This window comes from Nicotiana tomentosiformis, chromosome 1 (genome assembly GCF_000390325.3).
Source record: "Nicotiana tomentosiformis chromosome 1, ASM39032v3, whole genome shotgun sequence".
In the NCBI taxonomy this organism is placed as follows: domain Eukaryota; kingdom Viridiplantae; phylum Streptophyta; class Magnoliopsida; order Solanales; family Solanaceae; genus Nicotiana; species Nicotiana tomentosiformis.
In genome coordinates this window covers 155287113-155312604 of record NC_090812.1, presented here as the reverse complement: position 1 = coordinate 155312604, position 25492 = coordinate 155287113, and the positions used below count along the sequence as shown (strand labels likewise).

Below are 25492 nucleotides of genomic sequence, written 5' to 3'. Positions count from 1 at the left end.
AATCATTACGGAGGAGAAAAATAAAAATTAATCAAGCTTTCAATCGAGCTAGGCTACCTATTTAGAATAAGTAATCTTTTTTAGATAGTTGTAAAGTATATTTCAAAATTCATTGAATTTCATGATTTTCGAGCCATATTCTGATGTGAGTTTTTTTTACAATCATTCATTATGAGTTAGCAAGATAAGATTAATATTCATCATAAATTTTTCTAAGTTTTATTTTTCTAATTCAAATATATTGTATTTTTAATGTGGGATACACGCGCATATAAGACTAGTTACATAAAATGAGACGAAAGAAGTAATAAATTTTAAAGTCGACATTTTAAACGAAGAGCGGAAGAGGATCCTTATTGATAGAGAGATGAAGAAAGCAGGTTTTAATTATTTGACTTTCTTGGCCAAATTTAAAAACAAAGATTTAATTATTTGACTTTCTTGTACAAAAATGTGAAGTTTGGATCTAGCTACTTGTGCAGTAAGACATTAGGGTTTAACATAATTACAAATAACATTTTAAAAGATGGAATTAAGACTCGTGCTGATGTCAAGTTGACCCTATATACCTAGGGCGGGGAATCTATAATCTCATTAGACTAAGACCCTAATAGGTGGACAAGCGTCGTGTATTGCACATATGACCCGGATGAATTATATGAGTTGGTTTGTTCAATGTGAATAGGATACTAGGTGCAGATCACGTGAATTTGAGACGTGACATTCACATTTTCTTTTGGTTGCCCTATGCCCAAACTTCTCAACTTATAGAGAAAGAAGTTTCTTAATTTAAAGTGCAAAAAAAGAAACTTGGAAAAACTGATGAAAAGTTAACAAAGCCATTTCTGATTATATTTTGCAAATCCTTAAAGGACATTATTTTGGGGCTGAAATATAATTCATTTACAATCCTCTCTCACACAATAGGCATATGGCCTTATAGATTTTTTAAGGGAAAGGAAATTAATTAAACAAATAGATATGACACTCGAAATTGGTCAGGAAAGTCAAATAATTAAAAACCTTGCTTTTAAATTAGCCAAGAAAGTAAAAAAATTAATATCCTTGATTTCTTCATCTCGCTATCAATAAGGATCAACTTCGGCTCTTCGTTTGCCAACAAAATAGCCTCCTTAACTAGGGGCAGAGCTAGAGGATGCATGGACTATTTTGCCGAAAAATTATACTATATATACAAGGTCAAAAATATATAATTAGTAATCAATTCAACCTGGACACGCCACTGAAATTCAAAGGGGGTCCACGACTTAAAATTTTACAGCTAACTAAAACCTACAAGTTCTGAATACTTTCTCACCACTTTCTTTTCACAACAATTGCTATTCCGAAGAGAAGAAAATATGGGTGTGAAGGGCAAGTTGATTGCTTCATTAGAGGTGAAGAGTGGAGGACACTCTGTTCAGGATATTTTTCACGTTAATACTCATCATATACCCACCATAAGCCCTAGTAAGATCAACCATTTTGAGATTCATGAAGGTCAAATTATAAAAGTTGGTTCGATCGTTATCTGGAAATACAACGAGGGTAACACACATTTCCCCGCTCTCTTTATATGCATCATTTTCTTATATTTAGGTGTATTTGATTTTGATTATGTTTGATTACCATAAATATATTCTGAGTAAGACATTTTGCATTAAAAAAAAAGAAGAAAAATAGCTTCTTTAGGCGGAAGTCATTTCCCTTAGAGAAAAATATTACAACTATTTTAACTTTTAACTTTCTTCTACTTGCTCCAATTAATCTTTAGACCTTACTATTAGATTTTAGCACTCAAAATTTTATCAAATTAAATGACCTATAAATTTTTAATATTATTACTATTATTATCTTTAATGTATGCTTTCCGTAATATATCTTTCACTCACCAATCAAATATTAGAAAATATTTTCCAAATATTTTGCAGAACAAAACCTTTTTCATGAAAAATTGCTTCAGTCATACCAAACACATTATAATCAAATCTATAATTTTTTCATGAATGTTTATATCTTTTATGAGGAATTGCACTATTGAACTAGGAGTAACATCTCTTGTATTTTTGAATTTTAATGATTATAGATGGAAAAGAAAAGATTGTTAAGGAAGTGATTGAAGCCTTCGATCATCAGAAGAAATCAATCACTTGGAAAGTGATTGGAGGAGATTTGTTAGAGTTGTATAATTACTTCACTATTATCACATCTAGTGAAGATCAGTGGACTACATGGACATTAGTGTACGAGAAGAAAACTGAAGACACCCCTGAGCCTCTCGATTTCTTGGGTGTAGTCCTTGATTTGACCAAAGATATAGATGCCCACCTTCTCAAGAAATAAAAGATATAATTATTAGTGTGCTTTCTTTTTCAGCCCCTTTTTGTTTTGATTTCTCTAATGGTAATATGGGAATTAATATTTACACAAATAGTCATTGAGGCACTCGAAAGCGACTCGTACAATAAGGGATAGGTCAGGGAAAGTACACAAACAACCAATCTAGAGTGCTATTTATTTTGTCCTTAAATTTTAAACTGAAAATCTTAATTTCAAGATATTTGTGACCCAAAAAATTTGAACTAGAAAACTAAAATTCATAACACATTGAGTAATTCCTAAATAACAGCGTTGGGTTTCATAATATGAGAATTGTTCCGCGGTTAGACAGTTAGGCTCGTGCTAATTTTGGCTTCCACAATAAAGCACATTATGGTAACGAAAAATGAATAAAGTAGGACTTTTATGCAAAGAAAGAGTAAACAATTTAGACGAAGGTTGGAGAAATGAAGAACCCCACATTGAAGAATATAGGAAAAAAATACAAAAGTGGTCGATCGGCAAATTAATTGCATTTGCTAACCAAAAAACGTATAAATTATATACATATTTTGTATATAATACACATAAAACAAACAAACAAAAATATTTTATCGGCTATTATTTTTGGGAGCGGTTAAAATATACATTTCTCCAAAGAGTGTACCAACTTCTCTAGTGCCAAAAGATACATTTCCAACAATAAAAGAAACTCTCTTCTGCATGCAGGAAGAATACCACAAGTTACCCAAAGAAACTTCAGCGGGAAAAATTGTTCAATAGGGAACTGCAAATTTTGAACTTCAGGTTTCCTATTGTGGGAGTTTTTCTCATGTTTATTTATTGTACAAAAAAACTATGTAGAGTAAAGAAAAGGTTTACAAAAACAGGAATGGGAATAAGTTAAGGAATATGTAATCTGAAAGAAAACAAAGAAAGCAATTCAACAAAGTTCTCTTTGAGGAATTTTCTGTGTAAACTTCATTTCCATCAACAAGAACAAAGACAAAGGATAAAAGGAAATATTACGTATTAGCAAAAAGGAAAGGAAAGGAAAGAAACACAGGAAATGAATTCAAAGGGAGCTGCAGCTGCTACACCAACTCAAATATATGAAGATTTTGTGCCAACATCAAAGCTGGTTCAAGAAGAACTCTCTGACACTCTTCACCTTAATATTCCAGGTGCCATTCTTTACTCATTCCTGTCATTAATCATCTGTTTCCTCCTCCCATCACTGACGGATTTATACTAGATGTGGATTCAGTACATCTATCGGAAACAGCCTCTACCTCACACAAGGTAGGGGTGAGGTCTGCGTACACCCCATCCCCGGATCCCACTCGTGGGAACACACTAAATATGTTGTTGTTGTGGATTCAGTAGATTATATTGCATCTAACTCGCACTATATATATGTAAGTGCTCGCACGTGTGAGAAACAAGTTGGCACATATATAAAGAGTAAAACAAACTGAGTTAAATTTTGGATTCACCTCCCTCTCCCGCCAAAATGGTGCATGCAATACACTTGCGACAGAATGATTTATAGACTGATCCAATAAAGCAGTGGGTGAACCTCTCAATATATATTGATACTTAAAATAAAAAATTCTTTAAGAATTTCTACAGAACATATATACAGTACGACTCCATCTAGTGCATGCGCAACTAGTATATGTTGGATTCCCCACTGGTGATATTAACCTTACAACATCATGAGAAATTACAGGGATTCTATAAAATGCTATACTGCTATATGAGATTTTTCCCGCTATGCTCAGAATAATGTTAACAATTCTCCAGAAAATGAAAAGTTCATAATCAGATGAAGATGTCACATCTCACAGTAACTTATTCCATGCCTTATGTCAACTAAGATATCTGAGAAGTCATGTATCCACATCAGGCGCAACTGTTGTTATTTTCTTAATAATTTTCATAGTTAACCTTAGAGATTGAAATTCTATCTTCTGGAACATATTGATTTCATATATGATAACACACTGATGAAGATTGAAATCATCAGGTTTCAAGAAGGAACAGATGAGGGTTCAACTGACCAGAACGGGAATTCTGAAGATCAACGGACAAAGGCCGATTGGGCAGAATAAATGGCAGAGGTTTCAGAAGGACTTTCCTGTTGCAGAAAATTGTGACAAAAGTAAAATCAGTGCAAAGTTTGAAAATGGCATTCTTCATGTTAAACAGCCAAAACTGATAACTTCAACACTGAAAAATGATCAGGAATTGCCAGCCTCAGAAGCTGAGAATACCCCTGCTAAAAGACAGAAGACCTCTTTACGAGATGAATTTACTAAGCAGGATAATGCTGATATTAATAACTCTGCTAAAGAGCCAGCAAAAGAAGAACAAAACAACACTAGTCCTAAAACCACCGAGCAAACAGAGGCTAGAAATCTTGGAGAAAAATCACCAGCAGATAAAAGTAGCTCAAGTAGTTCTTACAGTGAATCTGAAAGTGATGAATCGTCTGATGATTGGACGGATGATGAAACAACCGGAAACGCTAGCTGTTTGGCTGCAAACCTGAAGAAGCCAAGGAAAATGATGAAAATGACTCTTGTTGCTCTGTTGATTCTTGGTAGTGGGGTCTATGTCGCCAACATGATGAAGTCTGCGAACGAAGCTGAAGAAATGGATAAAGTTTTCCTGTAGCCCAAAATTGGTTGGGATATGTGCAATTCCTCCCAGCTATGAATGTGAATAGAATAACTATTCAATTTCTAAACTGTAATCAATCAATTTGTTTGAATAAATCATAAGTGCTAATGAGGTGAAATGGTCTGTATCTCATGTATGCTTTCTGAAGGGGAGAGCAAATGACCAAATCCAAGTCCTAAGCGCTCATTTAACTCGACAGATAAAGCAGAAAAGGTGATTGTAAAATGGGATCAGGAAGCAGAGTATCTGCATCTGAGGTCTTTAACCATCTAGCAGCAGTTAAGATATGACAAGAAGAACTCGGGCAGTTCCAGTTAGTCAACTTAGATATGACAAGGACTTACCCTGTTAAGTTCACATTAATACAACATAACTTCCAAAACACTTCAATGTTTCAGAAAATAAATCATAAAAATATTTTAACAGATGGTAGTTATAATCATCCTTGCCAGCCTCTGTGTTCAAGAGGACACTAAACGCAAGTAATATGCCTCTGGAGTCTTCGTCGCGGTAGAATTTGCATTCGGGATGATAGATGAATCGGATGGTGTCATTGCAGCTGATGATATAGTTTCTCTAGGCAAATGGCACAATGATTCCATCTAAGAAGGTGGCTTCTCATTTACATTGAACATGCATTAACCTTTTCAGCACCTATGGACTGTGGAGATGTATATTTAGAGTGAGCCATCTCCTCTTCATCTGCCAAAGGCATGAATACGTAGTTGCATCAGAACCGGTAATAATAAGCCAATCACAGTAATTGGAATGGGTACATGGTGAAATATGAGACGGACCTCTGAATTTTTCTTGACAACCAGAAATGGACAGAGTGAATCCATGCAAGGATCAGTTTTGCTAAGTTCACCTTCCAATTCCGAGAGAAGAGTTGAAGGATCATTGGTAAGGAAAAATTTGCCTGAAATGGGAAAAGATGTCAATTTACTGTACAAAAGTGAAATCTTTGATAGTCTTCCAACAGCATTAAAATGTCCTTGTTTGTTAATCTCAAGACAAACATCTATTAGCTTGAAGAATGTCTCCTTAACATCAATTTGGCTCTAGTGCAAAGAAGGCGGAGGAGAATACGAACATTTTGTTAAAGCCATAAAAGCAACCTCGGCAGCATAATACCTGAAGACTACTAAAGAGCACTGAAATGCTATTCCTAGACTTACAATGTTATCCCAAATGAATGTAAAGCCCAGTTCAAGTAGAAAGCTTCCCCAGATGTTCTAAGCGGCAAACCCTCTCTTGACATTAATGCAGCCTTCTCAAGAACTTCAACCTCAATCGTTAATAGAAAAAACAATTTGATAACAAGTCTAAAATCTGAAAAGCGATAAAATATCAGTCAACATAGATGTGTATGATGCCGAATGGGGGAAAAGAAAAGCGTTGAAGCTTAAGAATACAAACCTCAGTTGGCCATCTCAGTTTAAAATGGTAACACGGCCTGTAAGCATTCCCTTCATTGGGTGCTTGCTCATGCTTTGTGCCAGTGAAGACCAGAAAACAGTCATTTGTTTTGTGCGACTGACATCCATAATTGGAGGCTTAACACCACGGCATCCATAACATTAAACCCATACTTCCGCTGTAAAAGCTTCTCCTGGAGTTTCGACTACTTTGCTCATTTCCTCTGTAAAAGGAATAACTGCACTAGTAGATATATAGGGAACTTGTTAGCCTTGTATTCTAGCCAAATTATTTTTATCTCTAAAGTCGCATTGTATTCTAGTCGAAAGTTTTCTTATCTCTAAAGTCGCATTGTATTCAAGTCGAAGTTTTCTTAGCTCTAAAGTCGGAGAAGAGTATTGTTTCCTGGAGAAGAATATACCAGCACCATGCTTCACTCTGTCACGTAGAAAGAAGCTTCTCATCTGACAGGAAGCTGTTATTGATGATAGAAAATTATAACACCTGAAGACCACTAATCACCACTGAAAAAAGTTATTCCTAGACTTATAACTCGCATCATTTCTCATATTAAGAGTGAAATAAAATATGATTTCCAAGATAAAGTAGAGTGGCATAACAATCAAATATTAGAACTGATGTACCTCCTCAATAGGCTCACTTGGATGTTCTAACTGAGATTCTTTCAGCTTCTGCATTTCCATTAGATGCGATTTCCTTTGCAGAGGTAAAAGGAAATTACAGCATAGTGATAAATATAGCAGAATAAACCAAGTGATATAAATATTCACTTTTTACTTCCCGAGTGAAAGTGTGATATCATCCCCACTTGTGTGAATTCACTGGGTTTATTGTTGTTGAGTGAGTGAAACTGTGGTATCATGTTAAGCAAAGAAGGATCCTCGGCGATAAGGTGTATAAGTAACTTTGCTGTAGCTGCATCAAATGAGAATCCCCTTCCAGTCATTTCCTTCAAAAGTGTTGTCATTTCACTAGTTCTGTGAAACTTGAGAAATCCTCGAACAATAATATTGTAAGTGGCATTATCTGGAGAACAACCATTATCCTCCATTTTTTTAAGCATATCTTTAGCTTCATCTAACAACCCTTCTAGACAAAATCCATTTATTATCATATTGTAAGTTATCACATTAGGAGGCATTCCAATTAAAGAAAGCTTCTCAAATATAGCACGAGCTTCGTCGAGCTTACCATTTCTACATAATCCGTCAATTACAATACTGTAAAGTTCAATATCAGTATATTCTCTCTTTCTTTCCAACTCATGAAAAAGCAACAAAGCTTTCTCAACAAGCCCGTTCTGAAAGTAACCACCAAGCAAAATGCCATTGGTGCATATATTAGGTTTGATCCCTGTAGATAGCATCTCAGCAAAGAATATTTCGGCAAAGTCAGTTCTTCCAACTTCAAATAGACCTTGCAAGATAGTACTGTATGTAACAATGTTAGGTTTCGGTCCATTTCGAGAAATTTCACGAAACAAATGCATGGCCTCATCCAATTTCTTTTTCTTACAATATCCATTTATTAATATGTTATAGCTAATAATGGTAGGCTCAATGCTCTTATCTATCATGGAATCGAAAAGTCTCCTTCCTCTATCCATTTGACCGCGCAAGCAATATCCATCAATTATCACATTGTAGGTGACCACATTAGGCTCTACGCCTTTTTCAATCATGTGTCTCATTACCTCCTCAGCATCTTCAACTTTCCCTTCTTTGCATAATCCATCTGTTACAATGGCCAAAGTGCGCACATTTGGATAAATATTAAGATTTACCATTTCAAAGAACAAAGGCCTAACCTTTTCCCACTTACCAAACTTACAGAGACCATCAATCAATGAATTATATGTGACAATGTCCAGAGGAATGCCTTTTTGTTTCATCTCTTCAAAAAGGCTAACTGCAGCATCTAACATTCTATCTTTGCATAGGGCATCTATAACAATGTTATAGATGTATTCATTGGGCTTAGTGCTTCCTTGTTCCATTACCCGTAGCAAATCGAAAGTTTTTTGAGTATGGCCACTTTTGCTAAGCCCATTCATGACTATGGAATACATGAATTCGTTCGGCTCACAAATATTCTGTCTCACCAACTTTTTGAACAAGTTAACTGCATCTTTTATCTTATTTTCCGCAAAGAGTCCCCTTAGTAAGGTGCTAAATGTGACAACATTAAATGGAATGCCATTCTTCAAGTAAATGGGTAACACCGAAAATCCGCAATCAGTACGAAGCATTAGGCAATAACTGTTAATCACGATACACAAGATGTAATCGCTAATTGGGATATCAGATTTCTGCATTTGTCGAAAAAGGGAAACAACAGCAGAGTAATGCTTCATATTTACCATAGTCTTTAATAATTTGGAGAAGCTAAAAACAGAAGGAAGAGGCTGCGTACTGACCATTCGACGAAAGAGACTCAGAGCATCATCTAAACACTTGACATTCTCAATAATGCTATGAGATGAAGAATAATATCTGATTGCAATTGCCGAAGCAGAAGGAGAATTAGTAAAGAATGAGGTAAAGGGAAAAATACCATTGCAAGAATAACGCAGCAGAGAAGTTCTCGTCATCTGATTGCAATTGCTGAAGAGAAATTCTGTTTGCCCTAATTTTTTTGTGCTACGGATGAAATACATTTTTGTACACGTGACATTTTCTTAAAATAAACCTATATTTCATTAATTTTTAAAAACAATTGTTTTTAATCAATTTTTTCAGGCCATTATTTAGCTAACAGTAATAGAGTTTCAGCCAATTCTTTTTATAGATTTAGCACCAAAAAAACGTAGTTTTAAAACAAATTATGATTGCATCGGAGGAAGAAATACAAAAATAGAAAGTTAAAACTCCATTATTTGGATAAAGAAAATAATTGACTAGATTAACATTACTCTAGTATTAGCTTAGGAGAAAGAGGCTAGAAAACTTTTTGTATTTTTATCTTCACTCGTGTTAGTCTACATGTAATAATAGAGTACATAAGAGTTAGAGTTTTAACTATTTTGAACCTAACCCTTATCATGTAGGAGATTGATTTCACTAAAAATATTCCATGAAGTAGGGCTTGCTCTAATACTCCCCATTCAAGCTAAAGGTAGAGAAACAACATTTAGCTTGGAGCAAAGTAGCTCAAATATGGCAGAAGCGAGAGGCTTGGTTAACACATCAGCTAGTTGGTCTTTTGTTGACAGGAACTGGACTGAGAGATCCTTTCGAGCCACTTTGTCACGGACAAAGTGATAATCAATCTCAACATGCTTAGTGCGAGTATCAGGGGTGTACAAAGGATTTTCCATAAGCGGTGTCGACATTTAAAAAAATAGATAAAGAAACAAATATAGTAACAATATCATATTAAAAACGTAGCTTACTACAACTCTCCTCGACGAGTTTTCATATTTTGGAAGGTATTCATAATAGCCTCATTAGGAATAAGACTAAATACACCCTTTTCTATATAAAGTCACCAAACAACTACTCAAAAACTCATCATCCATTCTACTCCGCAAATCGGACTTAATCAATTTCATTACCGAAAAAGCTCTCTCAACTGTAGCAGTAGCAACTGGCAAAAGTAAAGCAAATTTTACAAGTTGAAAAATAAGAGGATAAGTCTCATGTTTCTTTGTCTCTACTAATTTCGTGGAAAGATTACCAAGTCCCCTAAGATCTGAAAACCTTTTATCATGATCTCGGACATCAACAATGTAATTCTGAAGCTGAAATCAAAGATCGGCCATAAAATATTTATCAAAATCATCAGGATATAACTCACCTAATCTCAATATCTTTTCAATGTCAAAATTAGAAAAAGAGTCAATCGGGTTCAAGCAAGCAACTCCAAGAAGCAAATCGGTTGTCACCTCATCAAAGCGAATATTGAGTTCTTGAAATTGCCAATAAATAATTCTATAAAATACCTCAACATGGTAGTGATGTGAAACTGTATACTCAGCAACTCTACGACGTGATCTTCCTGGGATAACATAAAGCTCATCAAATTCATGTATGGAAATTCGTATTTCATACAGAATTTAGATACCTCATTAATAAGTGAATCTCAACCTTTCTTTCTCAGTTCTTGCAATTGATCCTTTGCCACTCCAACAAGTAACATGGCATTACCATATCTTGCTCCTTCTTTTAAAAGGCTTCACTAAGCTCATTTGTGATTGCTAAAATTAAATTAACATGAAGACAATTTCAAATGTTAAACATACTTTAAGATATCCCCTTGCCTTACATTTCTCTTCAAACACATGCATTACCCGCAATAACAACAAGCACATCAATAACATGGCTAAACATAAGAATGAAATTATTAAAGGATTTGTAATGAGAACCCCGCCGTGTATCACCAGCTCTAGCAAGACTCAATTCTTGATTCAAGCCCTTATCGGTTTCAAGCTCACCTTTACGTAATGCCTCTTCTAATTCTTCTACTTGAGATTCACGAAGTTCATCTCTACGCTTGAAAGAAGCTCTTAGCATATTCAGTATATCATAAACCAACAATAAAAATTCTTGCACTTCATCACATCTTCTAGAAATCTCAACAAGAGTTAGTTGAAGTTGATGAGCAAAACAATGAATAAAATGAGAACCTCTACTTTTTTTTTTGCATTAAGATCTTAAGACCATTTAAATCACCTTGCATATTGCTTGCTCCGTCATAGCATTGTTCACATATAGAAGATGGACTTAAAGAATGTTTAGTAAGTAAACTAAAAATTTCATTCCTTAGAGACAAAGCAGTAGTATCACGAACATGAACGATGCCCATAAATCGCTCAATCACACTTTCCCTCCTATCAACATAATGCAGAACAATAGTCATTTGCCTTACATGATACATCACGAGATTCGTCTAACCAAGATTGAAAAGTGATCATCATTTATATCCTTGATAATACTCTTAATTGTTTTTATCTTACATACAGTGATAATATCCTTTTGAATATATGGAGAAGTCAATTGATTATTTTTTAGAGCTTTTTAATATGCATCATCAATATCTTTACATCGCTTTGTGTACCATGTAAGAAGTTCAATATAATTACTCTATTGAAAGATGATTCACCTTCACGATGTCCCCGAAATGATAATCCTTGATTCAAAAGATATCTTATCACATCGATTGCAGCTTCTAAACGAGTTCGGTATTCTAACTTTTGTTGATCAAATTGTTTAGCAAGTGCACTTTGAATGGATTGTTTTTGTCTCATCAAATCTTCACACTTCTTTCTTGACTGATTATGAACGTTGTTTGGTCCACTAATATGTATAGCAAATCTATCCTTCTTAATCCAACTTGTAAACCCTATGCTTGAAAATACATCTCCTCCCCCTCGATTAATGCATTCATCTTGAAACAAATAACAATAGAAGCAATATGCCGCATCTTTTGTTAGGCTATACTCCAACCAATCGTACTCAAAAAACCATCAAGGATTCAAACAACGCAATTGACCATAAAAATTTCTTTGAGGGAAATTGTGATTTCGAGGTCATCAAGGACCTTGTTGAATATATGCTCTTCTTACTGCATCACAGTCATTCGGATGATATTTTTGAATTGCTAATCTTTTCCCTCGATCAGTCTCAAAACGATTTAAATTAACTTCTTCACTTTGTGAAAATTGTTCGGACTCGTCAACTGTTTCTTCCAAGTTAGATGAACTTTGAGGTGTTGAACTTGATTTTGAAGGCTTGGAAGGAACTACAGGATAAAATCTCTTCATTGGAATTCAAGCTGAATTGCAAATTAAAATATCAATTAGACAACCCGTATAAATTGTACAAAAATCAACTCAAAAAGAACAATAATGTTTGTTTCAAGAAATTCTAACTCGAAAAAAGAGAAAATATAAAAGAAGTAGAACAACTCACTTGTGATTGCAACTAGAATATTTCGGCAAGTTCCGATGTAATTAAACTCCAGAGAATTTTATACTACTATTCTCTGAACATATAACCCGTATGAATTATCACAAAATGTTGTAAAATACAAATATATTGAAAATTATTTTATAATGAAATTACAAAAATATTGTTTCATTTTCTGACAAGAGAAGTTAAATATTCGGTATCTACTCTTTATTTACGTACTCCCTTTTCTTTGTGAATAGATCAAAATGTGAGAAAAATGGTATCTTATGTGAATATATAAAAAGGGGAAAATAGCTACTCATAGTATCTTATGTGAATATAAAAAAAAACTTAACTCATTATTTGACATTTAAGAGCGAAATAAGTAATTAAGTTATTATCTTTGGTGAACACGTAAATCTCAAAACGCATAAATTAATAATCATCCATATTTGTATCGCGCCTCCCGAGTCCAACATAGCACCCAGTTGTATAAATATGTACAAGGAATTTCTATAAAAAATATAATGAAAATCAAGATTGACTTTATTTCGCCTTTGATTAATCCCCATATTATAATTTTAATATAACTTGTTCACAAGGAAAATTAAATAAATTACATCCATTCGTACACTACAGACATACAACACTTATCTAGTATAAAGTGTCACAAAAAAAACTTATCTTGTACAAAATCAACACATAGCTATAGAAGCAAATTTAGAAGGTCACACATTTTGCACTAGCTTTAACTCAGTGAACTTCTTGAAAGGCACATCTTTTACCCATTTGTAGATTTTTCTTCTAATCAAGTTAAATTTTGTTCACTTTAAAAAAAGAACGTAAAACCAAGCAATTATATCAAATATTTACCAAAAGTGATAAGAGCTACCAACAAAATCTAGGAAGCAACCCGCGAAACGTCATGCATATAACTCACAATCACAGACACTGTCTAGTTGAGGCAACTTGTCGAAGATAGGTTAAAAGCAATAAAATCCATAAGAAATAAGAAACCAACAGATATTAGGAAAGAAAAAGGGACATGTGATAAATATTGGTTTCTCACATTTTGTTTTACAGATCTATTGTGTGACGACCCAATTTCCTATAGGCCGTGATGGCGTCCAACGTCGATGCTAAGCAAGCCAACAGTGAACTCGTCATGTATCTATTCTTGTAATATTTTAGAAATAGTTGATTTTTATTATTAAATAAGTAAAAGGTGAGAAATTTATCAAAATAAAGTGTAAACAATTATAAGAACTAGTGTGGTGAAATAAATACTCAAAATCATCGATTGTCTACTAGCAAAATTCCAAGAACGGAATGAGCTACTAGTAGAATATACAAAATACTAAACTACTGTCTGAAATAAAGTAGATAGAAAGTAAATACAAAAGAGATACTTCGGATGCTGCAGAACAGACTCGGAAGGCAGCTCACCGCTAAGTCTCGAAGTATCAGGAGTGCGCGCCGGGATGACTACCAGATGCGCCTGCCTCAGATCCTGCACGGTTAGTAGAAGAATTTACCTCGCTCGCGAAAATACTTGCGACGTGAGTGAACATGAATTTCTCAAAATTATTATAAAATTGTTCAATTCTTCCCAAAGATAAGAAATCCAAACTGGGGACTTTAAATCTTAAAATCCTTAATCTCAGCTCTATTTAAGACAATTAATATGCGTAATCAACATAACAGTGCAAACAAAATATGATGTAAATCTAAGACTACCCGGACATCACATGAAATTTAGCTACGCACGAACTCTCATCACCTAGTGTGTACGTAGCTCTCCACACAACTAATTTACAACAAATACACCTAAGAGGAGGAGTTCCCTCTTACAAGGTTAGGCAAGAGACATACCTCGTTCTCAAGCTCACTTTCGATCCACAAATATGCTTTAAATCCTTAACTCGGTTCCAAACAACCCGAAACTAGTCAAATATTATATAAATTACTCAATACATGTTTAAAAGTTCATAATTTAACTATTAGAGTAATTACTCAATCCAAATTGAAAGATTCCAAAAATTCATCCCTGGGCCCACATGCCCGGATTCCGAAAATGTTTGAAGATAATTATTATCCATAACCTTACAAACTCAAATATATGATTTTCATCCCATTCCATAATCGTTTTCGTGGTTAAATTTCATTTTTATCAAAACCTAGGGTTTTCATCTAAACCCAAAATTTTCAAAATTTTACATGTCAAAATTTTCCCATAATCTATGTTTTAAACTTATATTGTATAGAAATCTCTTACCTTAAAGTTCTAGGTGAAAATTCCTCTTCAAAGAGCTCTATATTCGACCAACAAGTGAGAGAAATGAAGAAATGAGTCTAAATCTAGACTTAAATGCAACCCTTCTGCCCAACGGTTTTTCCGCTTCTGCGATTCATTGGTCGCATTTGTGGCTCCGCATTTGCGGAAGGTTCATCAGAGATGCGTGTAATGACCCAACCGATTATTTTGACTTTTAGAATCCTGTTCCCCTAAATAAAACTCCATGTATGTGCTCTTATTAATTTATGACTTGCGGAGGTGGTTGGTTCAGAATTTTTAGAAGTGATCGGGTTGAAATCGGAATAATTGGTTCCTTAGTTTGGCTTTAAAAGGACAAGTTTGACTTCGGTCAACATTTTGAGTAAACGACTCCGAAATCGAGATTTGACGGATCCAATAGGTTCGTATGATGATTTCGGACTTGGGCATATGTTCGAATCAGATTTTGAATAACTCGAGAGCGTTTTGACGCTTAATAGTGAAAATCAACTATTTAAAAGTTTAAAATTCTTTAAATTTGGTTTGGAGTAGGTTTTAGAGTAATTAAAGTCCATTTGGAATTCCGAGTATGAGAATAATTTTGTATAGTGATTTATGACTTGCACGCAAAAATTCGTGTCATTCCGAGTAGTTTAAGTACATTTCGGCGGGTTCGGAGTAAGTTTGAAGAATTTAAAATTTTTAAGTTGAATCAATTTGGTTTGGGGTATGATTTTTAGATTTGATGTTGTTTTACATGTTCCGAGAGTTCGAGCGAGTCCGTTTTATGATTTCAAACTTGTTGGTATGTTCGGACAAGGTCCCGAGGGCCCCGAGTGTCAATCGGAAGACGCTCGGACCAAGTTGAAAATTGGGAGCCAAAACTAAAGCTCCCAGCTACTGTCAGAGTGTCAATCGGAAGACGCGTGGGCCCGGGGTGAATTTTAGGTATTTTACCATTTTGGGCTGGGTAATTAATTTGATAGCCTAAATTCGAATTATTGAACATGTATTAATTATTTTGTATAACATTTGGATAGTTTGGCAACGAATTGAGGTTTTCGCGACATTTTGATTGAAAAAGTGGACTTTGAGACAAGGTAAATCTCTTGTCTAATCTTGTGAGGGGAAATTACCCCATAGGTATTAAATAAATAAATTGTTGTTAATTGTGGGGGCTACGTACGCACGAGGTGACGAGAGTCTGTGCGTAGCTACTATCTATACTAAAGTCTAGGTAGTTTAGGACTCAAAGCATGAATTATGTGTGTAAATTGTATTCTTTATTTAATTAAATTATTTGAAATATATTGTGAATTGTTAGGGAAATATAGTAAAAGATGGGAATCTCATATACTAAAATTTTTCTGTTTAAATTAATTAATTGTTAAAAGAAATTGTTCATCCTCCCGAATTGATCTTATAATAAGTATACTCTCCTTCCGGAGGTACATAAGAAAATATCCTCCTTTCTTGTGGAGCTGGCCGAACGCCTTGGCAGGATAGATGCATTTATGGATAGCGTTGCACGTCCCTCGGTAGTGTACACGCCACTCTGGAATGGGCCGTACGACCTTGGTAGAAATCGTGCCTAATAATAACAATAATTACATGATACCTTGCTACTTTAATCGTAGCTTGTGGATTTAATTAACAGATTGGAAATTATTGCATTTGAAGGGATTTTATTATTTCTACTAATTGAATAAAATTATTGTTAACTCTGTGAATATTGCTGATTTAAATGATTCTATTTTATTCTATTTATTATTGTTGACCCTTAGTGAGTGTCAAAGTTGACTATCTCGTCTCTACCCCTTCGAGATTCGGCTTGTTACTTACTGGGTACATGTTGTTTATGTACTCATACTACACTTGTTGCACTTATTGTGCAGGATCTAAGACAGGCACTAGTGGAGGACCTATCATCGCACATCCCCGTTATCCAGAGGCGTAGTAGTGAGATGCCTTTCTGAGCCATTCTACAGCTACCAATGCCTCTCCTTGTATTTTTATTCTGTCTATTTTTATTTCAGACAATATTTGGAGTTTTGTATAATCTACTAGATACTCATACACTTGTGACACCAAGTCTTTGCGCACACATTGGTAAAATTTGCAATTTGTATTATTTTCTTGGAGTTAAATTAATCGGTATCTTTTATATTTTCTTTAATATTGCTAGTAAAAGAATAAAATTACTTAGAAAATTATTCTGAAAATAATTGATATATGTTTAAATTATTAGTTGGCATGCCTAGCTGTAGTGTTGGGCGCCATCATGACCTATAGGTGAAATTGGGTCGTGACAATGTTGTTCTCCCTCAGTTGGCCTAAATCCGCACTTGTGGAAAAGGGCCGACTTCTGTGATCCCGCTTCTGCAGCGTACGAGCTGCACCTACGACCATGCTCGCTTTTGCGGTCGCGCATCAGCGCCCTCCATGTACGCATCTACGGACTCAGCCCACGCAGTCTAATTGCGTACATGCGCCCAACGAGTCGCTTCTGCGGTGCTGCACGTACAGCCAACCCTTCGCAAGTGCGAATGCACCAGAAGCCTAGTTGCATCAACAACTTCTCAAAATCCAAACTTGGTCCACGCATCGTCCGATTGACACCCGAGGCTCCCGGTGCCTCGCCCAGACACACCAAGAAGTTTGTAAACATGAGACAGACTTTCTCGAACCCTCATAACGCGGAAAATAACACCAAAACTAAGAATCACACCCCCGAACGAAATCGAATCAACTTATGAACTTCAAGTTCTTCCAACTTGCTTCGAACGCGTCAGATCATACCTAAACTACTTGGAATGGTACCAGACTTTGTGTGAAAGTCTTAAATCACCATACGGAACTATTCCCGAACTCGGTATCCCAAATAGACCGTGATAACACCAAAACCTACTCCAAACCAAAATTTAAAAACTTTTTAACTTTCAATAAGTCAACTTTCAACTTTAGGCACCAAAATACTCCTGTGTCATCCATAACCCGATCCGAACACAAGCCCAAGTCCAAAATTATCATACAAATCTATTGGGACCGTCGAATCTTGTCTCCGAGATCGTTTACTAGAAATTTTGACCAAAGTAAAACTTTCTCCTTTGAAGCAAATGTTAAGGAACTAAGTGTTCCGATTTCAACCTAAGCCCTTGCAAACCCGAATTAACCATCCCCGTAAGTCATAAAATAGTAAAAGCATATACGGAGAGTCTTATTTAGAGGAATGGGGATTTAGAAAATAAAATGACCGGTCGGGTCGTTACATATTGATGGAACAAAAATTGATCAACAAAAATGTAATTAATAAATTACACTAATTTGATAAGGAAAAACGGTACAGAAACCTGCGCAGATCTAACATTAGGAGATATGAAATGTATACTAATGTCGTCACCATGTCGACTTCTCTTTCCAAGGAAATCACCGAAAACCCTCTCTTTTGTTACTGGAGATTTGTGTAGTTTTCTTTTTCCGATAAAGATGGATCTTAAATAGGAAAATGACAATTAATCAAGCTAAAGAATGTAACATAAAATTTATTTAAGAATATAAGGGGAATTGAATGGAAGAAAGTAACGGGGAAAAAGGTCTCTCCAAACGTCATTTTATCTCTGAATTTCACAGTGTATAGGCATTTTGTAACGACTCGGGCGGTTGTTTTGAGAGTTAGAGCCCTGATCCCCTAATAACTGTCTTCCCCACGTTTGTTTCCGCTATTGGGACTTGCCGGAGTGATTTGTAATGGAATTCAGAGAGTTTTGGGATACTTAGTCCTTAATTGTGCGTTTAAGCCTTAGAGTTTGGATCGTAGTCAGAACTGCATGAAGATGGATCCGGAATGGAATTCCGTCAACTTTGTTAGCTCCGTTGAGTGATTTTGGGGTTAGGAGCGCGTCTGGAGTGTGTTTTGGAGGTCTATAGTAGATTTAGGCTTGAATTGGCAAAAGTTACTTTTTCGGCGACTTCAGCCGATGGTGGAAATTTTGCTATCGAGCTCGGAATGGAATTCCGAAAGTGGTTGTAGGTTCATAGTGTTATTTGTAACATGTGTAAAATTTTAGGTCATTCGGACTAGATTTGATGTGGTTCGGCGTCGTTTGTATAATTTGGATAAATTCAAAAATATTTAGGCTTGAATCTGTGCTTAATTCATGATTTTGGTGTTGTTCCATGTGGTTTGAAGGATCGATAAAGTTCGTATGGTGTTATAGGATTGGTTGGTAGGTTTAGTTGAGGTCCCAAGGTCCTCGAGTGTGTTTCAGATGCTTAACGGAATGGAATTGGACTTGGGAAAATCTGACGCTTTTGCTGGTTCTGGTGTTTCGCATCTGAGGAAAGGAAGTCGCAGGTGCGACAGCCGCTGGTGCGGAAAGAGTGTGCAAATACAGAACTTGTGGGGCTGTGATAGAGTGCATGTGCGCAAGTTTGACCGCACCTGCGAGCTCGCAGGTGCGCATGGGAAGCTCGCAGATGCAGAAATGGGCTTGTTAAGCTGGGCTCGCAGGTACGGCTCGTTGTCCGCAGAAGCGGAACCGAATATGCGGCCCAGGGGTTGCAGGTGCGGACCCAGCCCAAGTAAGTAGACTTCGCACCTGCGATGGGTTTGTTCGTAGGTGCGTGACCGCATGTGCGGAAATCGCTGGGTTGAAGAGGCAGATTCAAGGGTTTCATTCCTCATTTTTGACCAATTCGAATTTTAGCTCGGGAGAAGCCGATTTTGCAAGGATTTTGAAGAGGAAATCAGTGGGTAACAATTCTTAACTCTAATTCGTGTATGTTACATTAATCTATTGTTGTTTTCCTCATCTAATTAATGAATTTGAGGGTAGAAGTTTGGAAACGGGGGAAAAGATTTCCCAATTGAAAATCTGAGATTTGAATAGGAATTTGACGTCGGATTTAGATGATTTTTGTTCGAGTGAACTCGTGAGTGAATGAGTATTCATAATTTGTAATTTTTACCCGATTTCGAGACGTGGCCCGGTGAGACTTTTTGGGCGATTTCTAATTTCACACTTTAACTTCGAATTAATTAGTTAAATTAGTTACTTGTAGTTATATTTACATTATACAATTAATTTGAGTAGATTCAGGCCATTTGGAGTCGGATACTCGCAGCAAGCACGTGATATCGAGTTGATTTGAGCGGTTCGAGGTAATTGGCTTGCCTAACCTTGTGTTGGGGACTTTCCCCTTAGGATGTTTGATATTAATTGATGTGTGGGCGCCTTGTACGTGAGGTGACGAGTACATAAACAGGCTATTATTGCAAAAATCCCATTTTTCCTTTATATATCATAAACTGTTTTCCCTTATTAAATTGCACTAATACATTTAATTGTTTAGCTTAGATTAGAGAAGTATGCCTATATGTTTTAACTACTCCCCTACAGACGTATTCCGGGAGATCCCTTTGTCTTGCATATTTAAATTGGGACTACAGATGTATTCCGGGAGATCTCCCTGTCTTGCATATTTATTTTGGGACTACAGATGTATTCCGTGAGATCCCCCAGCACTGCATATTTATTTTGGGACTACGGACGTATTCCGGGAGATCCCTTTGTACTGTATATTCATTCGAAACTAGAAGACGGTATCCCGGGTGATTCCCCATTGTGTTTACCTTGTTCTGAGCCGAGGGCTCCCTTAACTGTTAAAATTTTGAGAATTTCTTTAACTGTGTTACCGTAAACTTTACTTATATCTTTCACTGTTTAATTTATTATATTTACTTCGGTTGGGCCTTGACCTGACCTCGTCACTACTCGACCGAGGTTAGGCTTGGAACTTACTGGAGTACCATTGTGGTGTACTCATGCCTTTTCCTGCACATGTTTTTTGTGTGCAAATTCAGGTGCGAGCTATCAGCCTCGGGGTTACTGCGTGCTACTAATTCTAGGAGACTTCAAGGTACTTCTAATTGCGTCCGCAGATCCTCGGAGTCCCCTTCTACTCCCTCGCCTAGAGATTTTCTTTATTATCTTCAGACTTTTGTAAAGAGCTACATAGATTATAGCAGCTTGTGACTTAGTGATATTCCAGGTCTGGGGAAATTATTTTGTATATGCCGAGTGGTAATACTTTAGGTTTTTCACAATATGCTGTTTATCTTTAAGATGTTGTGTTTTCTTTACATTTTTTGTAATATTAGGCTTACCTAATCGTAAAGACTAGAAGTCGTCACGACACCTTACAGAGGGTTAATTTGGGTCGTGACAAGTTAGTATCAGAGCATCTAGGTTCATAGGAGTTGCGAGTCACATGCCGATTTTCTAGAGTCTCCTGGATCGGTGCAGAGACATTCGTAATTATCTTCGGGAGGCTATGTAACTGTTAAGAACAATCATATTCCTTTGATTTCCTTGTCGTGCGAGTTATTGACATCAAAAATTCTAAAACTCTATTTTATTCTTTCTCACAAATGGTGAGGACACGTACCAGGAGGACCAACAATCAAGCACCCGAGCCCCCAATCAGAGCCGCTAGAGGCCGGGGTCGGAGTAGAGGAAGACCACACGGTGCAGCCCGAGTACCTGCTAGAGTTGCGTTAGAGGAGCCCCCAACAGATCTAGCTGGAGGGCTGACATCGAAGATCCCTATTGCTACTCCAGCCTTCCAGGAGACTTTAGCTCAGTTCATGAGCATGTTCAGCACTCAGGTTCAGTCTGTACTATTTTTGATATCTCCCGCTACATCTCAGGTCGGGGGAAGGGAAAATACTCCCACAGTCCGCACTCCTGAGTAGAGGGTCCAGGTTGATCAGACCCTAGAGTATATTCTTATGCCCCTAGTGACTCCAGTTGAGCATGAGACCAGGGTAGCTGCTTCTGAGGCAGAGTAGCTCAGACTTGAGAGGTACAGAAAGTACCACCCACCTACTTTTAGCGGACTAGCTGCAGATGATGCTCTGGTTTTCTTGAGGAGTGTCATCGTATTCTCCGCAATATTGGCATTGTGGAGACGAGTGGGGTTTCTTTTACCGCTTTCCAGCTGAGGGGAGCAGCATATTAGTGGTGGCGTGCCTATGAGCTGAGTAGTCCAGACGAGGCAACCTCACTCACTTGGACTCAGTTTTCAGAGATGTTCTTGCGTGAGTATGTTCTTCAGAGCCTCAGGGATGTTTGGCACGCAGAGTGTGAGCAGTTGCGTCTGGGTGCAATGATTGTATCAGAGTATGTAGTCTGTTTTAGTGAGTTAGCTCGCCATGCACCGACTTTGGTTGCTACAGTCAGAGAGAGGGTTCGTCGCTTCATTGAGGGACTCCACCCCAGTATTCGGACCAGTATGGCCAGGGAGTTGGAGATGGACATCACTTATCAGCAGGCAATGAGCATTGCTAGGTGAGTGGAGGGCATGTTTGCCCGGGACATAGAGGAGAGAGAGGCCAAGATGTCTCGAGAGACTGGTCATTATTCAGGAGCTCGTGCAGCAGTAGAACGCCATGGTAGGGGTTTTATGAATCGCCCTGTTCATTCAGCTATTCCAGCAGCCAACAGTGTTCCAGCTCCTCCTAGACCTTGGACCCCTATTATGCACCGCCAGTATCTAGTATGCCTCATGTTCGAGGTGCTATTACCGGCCAGTCCAGTAGGCCAGGTCCGAGTCAGTCTCAGCCGCCGCGTCCTATGAGGGGTTGTTTTGAGTGTGGTGACACTCGTCACATGGTTTAGTAAAAGCATATACGGAGAGTCTTATTTAGAGGAATGGGGATTTAGAAAATAAAATGACCGGTCGGGTCGTTACATATTGATGGAACAAAAATTGATCAACAAAAATGTAATTAATAAATTACACTAATTTGATAAGGAAAAACGGTACAGAAACCTGCGCAGATCTAACATTAGGAGATATGAAATGTATACTAATGTCGTCACCATGTCGACTTCTCTTTCCAAGGAAATCACCGAAAACCCTCTCTTTTGTTACTGGAGATTTGTGTAGTTTTCTTTTTCCGATAAAGATGGATCTTAAATAGGAAAATGATAATTAATCAAGCTAAAGAATGTAACATAAAATTTATTTAAGAATATAAGGGGAATTGAATGGAAGAAAGTAACGGGGAAAAAGGTCTCTCCAAACGTCATTTTATCTCTGAATTTCACAGTGTATAGGCATTTTGTAACGACTCGGGCGGTTGTTTTGAGAGTTAGAGCCCTGATCCCCTAATAACTGTCTTCCCCACGTTTGTTTCCGCTATTGGGACTTGCCGGAGTGATTTGTAATGGAATTCAGAGAGTTTTGGGATACTTAGTCCTTAATTGTGCGTTTAAGCCTTAGAGTTTGGATCGTAGTCAGAACTGCATGAAGATGGATCCGGAATGGAATTCCGTCAACTTTGTTAGCTCCGTTGAGTGATTTTGGGGTTAGGAGCGCGTCTGGAGTGTGTTTTGGAGGTCTATAGTAGATTTAGGCTTGAATTGGCAAAAGTTACTTTTTCGGCGACTTCAGCCGATGGTGGAAATTTTGCTATCGAGCTCGGAATGGAATTCCGAAAGTGGTTGTAGGTTCATAGTGTTATTTGTAACATGTGTAAAATTTTAGGTCATTCGGACTAGATTTGATGTGGTTCGGCGTCGTTTGTATAATTTGGATAAATTCAAAAATATTTAGGCTTGAATCTGTGCTTAATTCATGATTTTGGTGTTGTTCCATGTGGTTTGAAGGATCGATAAAGTTCGTATGGTGTTATAGGATTGGTTGGTAGGTTTAGTTGAGGTCCCAAGGTCCTCGAGTGTGTTTCGGATGCTTAACGGAATGGAATTGGACTTGGGAAAATCTGACGCTTTTGCTGGTTCTGGTGTTTCGCATCTGAGGAAAGGAAGTCGCAGGTGCGACAGCCGCTGGTGCGGAAAGAGTGTGCAAATACAGAACTTGTGGGGCTGTGATAGAGTGCATGTGCGCAAGTTTGACCGCACCTGCGAGCTCGCAGGTGCGCATGGGAAGCTCGCAGATGCAGAAATGGGCTTGTTAAGCTGGGCTCGCAGGTACGGCTCGTTGTCCGCAGAAGCGGAACCGAATATGCGGCCCAGGGGTTGCAGGTGCGGACCCAGCCCAAGTAAGTAGACTTCGCACCTGCGATGGGTTTGTTCGTAGGTGCGTGACCGCATGTGCGGAAATCGCTGGGTTGAAGAGGCAGATTCAAGGGTTTCATTCCTCATTTTTGACCAATTCGAATTTTAGCTCGGGAGAAGCCGATTTTGCAAGGATTTTGAAGAGGAAATCAGTGGGTAACAATTCTTAACTCTAATTCGTGTATGTTACATTAATCTATTGTTGTTTTCCTCATCTAATTAATGAATTTGAGGGTAGAAGTTTGGAAACGGGGGAAAAGATTTCCCAATTGAAAATCTGAGATTTGAATAGGAATTTGACGTCGGATTTAGATGATTTTTGTTCGAGTGAACTCGTGAGTGAATGAGTATTCATAATTTGTAATTTTTACCCGATTTCGAGACGTGGCCCGGTGAGACTTTTTGGGCGATTTCTAATTTCACACTTTAACTTCGAATTAATTAGTTAAATTAGTTACTTGTAGTTATATTTACATTATACAATTAATTTGAGTAGATTCAGGCCATTTGGAGTCGGATACTCGCAGCAAGCACGTGATATCGAGTTGATTTGAGCGGTTCGAGGTAATTGGCTTGCCTAACCTTGTGTTGGGGACTTTCCCCTTAGGATGTTTGATATTAATTGATGTGTGGGCGCCTTGTACGTGAGGTGACGAGTACATAAACAGGCTATTATTGCAAAAATCCCATTTTTCCTTTATATATCATAAACTGTTTTCCCTTATTAAATTGCACTAATACATTTAATTGTTTAGCTTAGATTAGAGAAGTATGCCTATATGTTTTAACTACTCCCCTACAGACGTATTCCGGGAGATCCCTTTGTCTTGCATATTTAAATTGGGACTACAGATGTATTCCGGGAGATCTCCCTGTCTTGCATATTTATTTTGGGACTACAGATGTATTCCGTGAGATCCCCCAGCACTGCATATTTATTTTGGGACTACGGACGTATTCCGGGAGATCCCTTTGTACTGTATATTCATTCGAAACTAGAAGACGGTATCCCGGGTGATTCCCCATTGTGTTTACCTTGTTCTGAGCCGAGGGCTCCCTTAACTGTTAAAATTTTGAGAATTTCTTTAACTGTGTTACCGTAAACTTTACTTATATCTTTCACTGTTTAATTTATTATATTTACTTCGGTTGGGCCTTGACCTGACCTCGTCACTACTCGACCGAGGTTAGGCTTGGAACTTACTGGAGTACCATTGTGGTGTACTCATGCCTTTTCCTGCACATGTTTTTTGTGTGCAAATTCAGGTGCGAGCTATCAGCCTCGGGGTTACTGCGTGCTACTAATTCTAGGAGACTTCAAGGTACTTCTAATTGCGTCCGCAGATCCTCGGAGTCCCCTTCTACTCCCTCGCCTAGAGATTTTCTTTATTATCTTCAGACTTTTGTAAAGAGCTACATAGATTATAGCAGCTTGTGACTTAGTGATATTCCAGGTCTGGGGAAATTATTTTGTATATGCCGAGTGGTAATACTTTAGGTTTTTCACAATATGCTGTTTATCTTTAAGATGTTGTGTTTTCTTTACATTTTTTGTAATATTAGGCTTACCTAATCGTAAAGACTAGAAGTCGTCACGACACCTTACAGAGGGTTAATTTGGGTCGTGACAAGTTAGTATCAGAGCATCTAGGTTCATAGGAGTTGCGAGTCACATGCCGATTTTCTAGAGTCTCCTGGATCGGTGCAGAGACATTCGTAATTATCTTCGGGAGGCTATGTAACTGTTAAGAACAATCATATTCCTTTGATTTCCTTGTCGTGCGAGTTATTGACATCAAAAATTC

General features: G+C 37.3%; 4 protein-coding genes across 19 annotated transcripts; 2 read left to right on the top strand and 2 right to left on the bottom strand.

Moving 5' to 3' along the window:
• The first annotated feature begins 1305 nt into the window (after positions 1-1305).
• Positions 1306-2350, top strand: LOC104103410 (kirola-like). Its single transcript, XM_009611309.4, has 2 exons — positions 1306-1548; positions 2087-2350. The coding sequence occupies exons 1-2, from the start codon at positions 1362-1364 to the stop codon at positions 2341-2343; spliced, it is 444 nt and encodes a 147-aa protein (XP_009609604.1). The 5' UTR covers positions 1306-1361; the 3' UTR covers positions 2344-2350.
• Positions 2351-3212: 862 nt separating this feature from the next.
• On the top strand, positions 3213-5122 carry LOC104099436 (inactive protein RESTRICTED TEV MOVEMENT 2-like). Its single transcript, XM_009606453.4, has 2 exons — positions 3213-3503; positions 4349-5122. Exons 1-2 carry the CDS (start codon positions 3389-3391, stop codon positions 4996-4998), a joined length of 765 nt encoding a protein of 254 aa, XP_009604748.1. The 5' UTR covers positions 3213-3388; the 3' UTR covers positions 4999-5122.
• On the bottom strand, positions 3890-9091 carry LOC104099504 (putative pentatricopeptide repeat-containing protein At1g12700, mitochondrial). 16 transcript variants are annotated; one of them, XM_070192614.1, is made up of 7 exons: positions 7068-9091; positions 6845-6937; positions 6424-6661; positions 6183-6336; positions 5802-5923; positions 4789-5706; positions 3890-4459 (listed from the first exon to the last, which is right to left on the bottom strand). In XM_070192614.1, the coding sequence occupies exon 1, from the start codon at positions 9032-9034 to the stop codon at positions 7211-7213; it is 1824 nt and encodes a 607-aa protein (XP_070048715.1). In that variant the 5' UTR covers positions 9035-9091; the 3' UTR covers positions 3890-4459; positions 4789-5706; positions 5802-5923; positions 6183-6336; positions 6424-6661; positions 6845-6937; positions 7068-7210. The 16 variants fall into 16 exon arrangements, with proteins under 16 accessions (XP_070048715.1, XP_018627599.2, XP_009605424.2 ...); XM_018772083.3 differs by having other exon boundaries at positions 6845-6927; XM_009607129.4 differs by having other exon boundaries at positions 6845-6898.
• An 810-nt stretch (positions 9092-9901) lies between these two features.
• LOC138891658 (uncharacterized) lies at positions 9902-10955 on the bottom strand. Its single transcript, XM_070175341.1, has 3 exons — positions 10733-10955; positions 10385-10440; positions 9902-10183 (listed from the first exon to the last, which is right to left on the bottom strand). The coding sequence occupies exons 1-3, from the start codon at positions 10953-10955 to the stop codon at positions 9902-9904; spliced, it is 561 nt and encodes a 186-aa protein (XP_070031442.1).
• Between the last annotated feature and the right edge of the window lie 14537 nt (positions 10956-25492).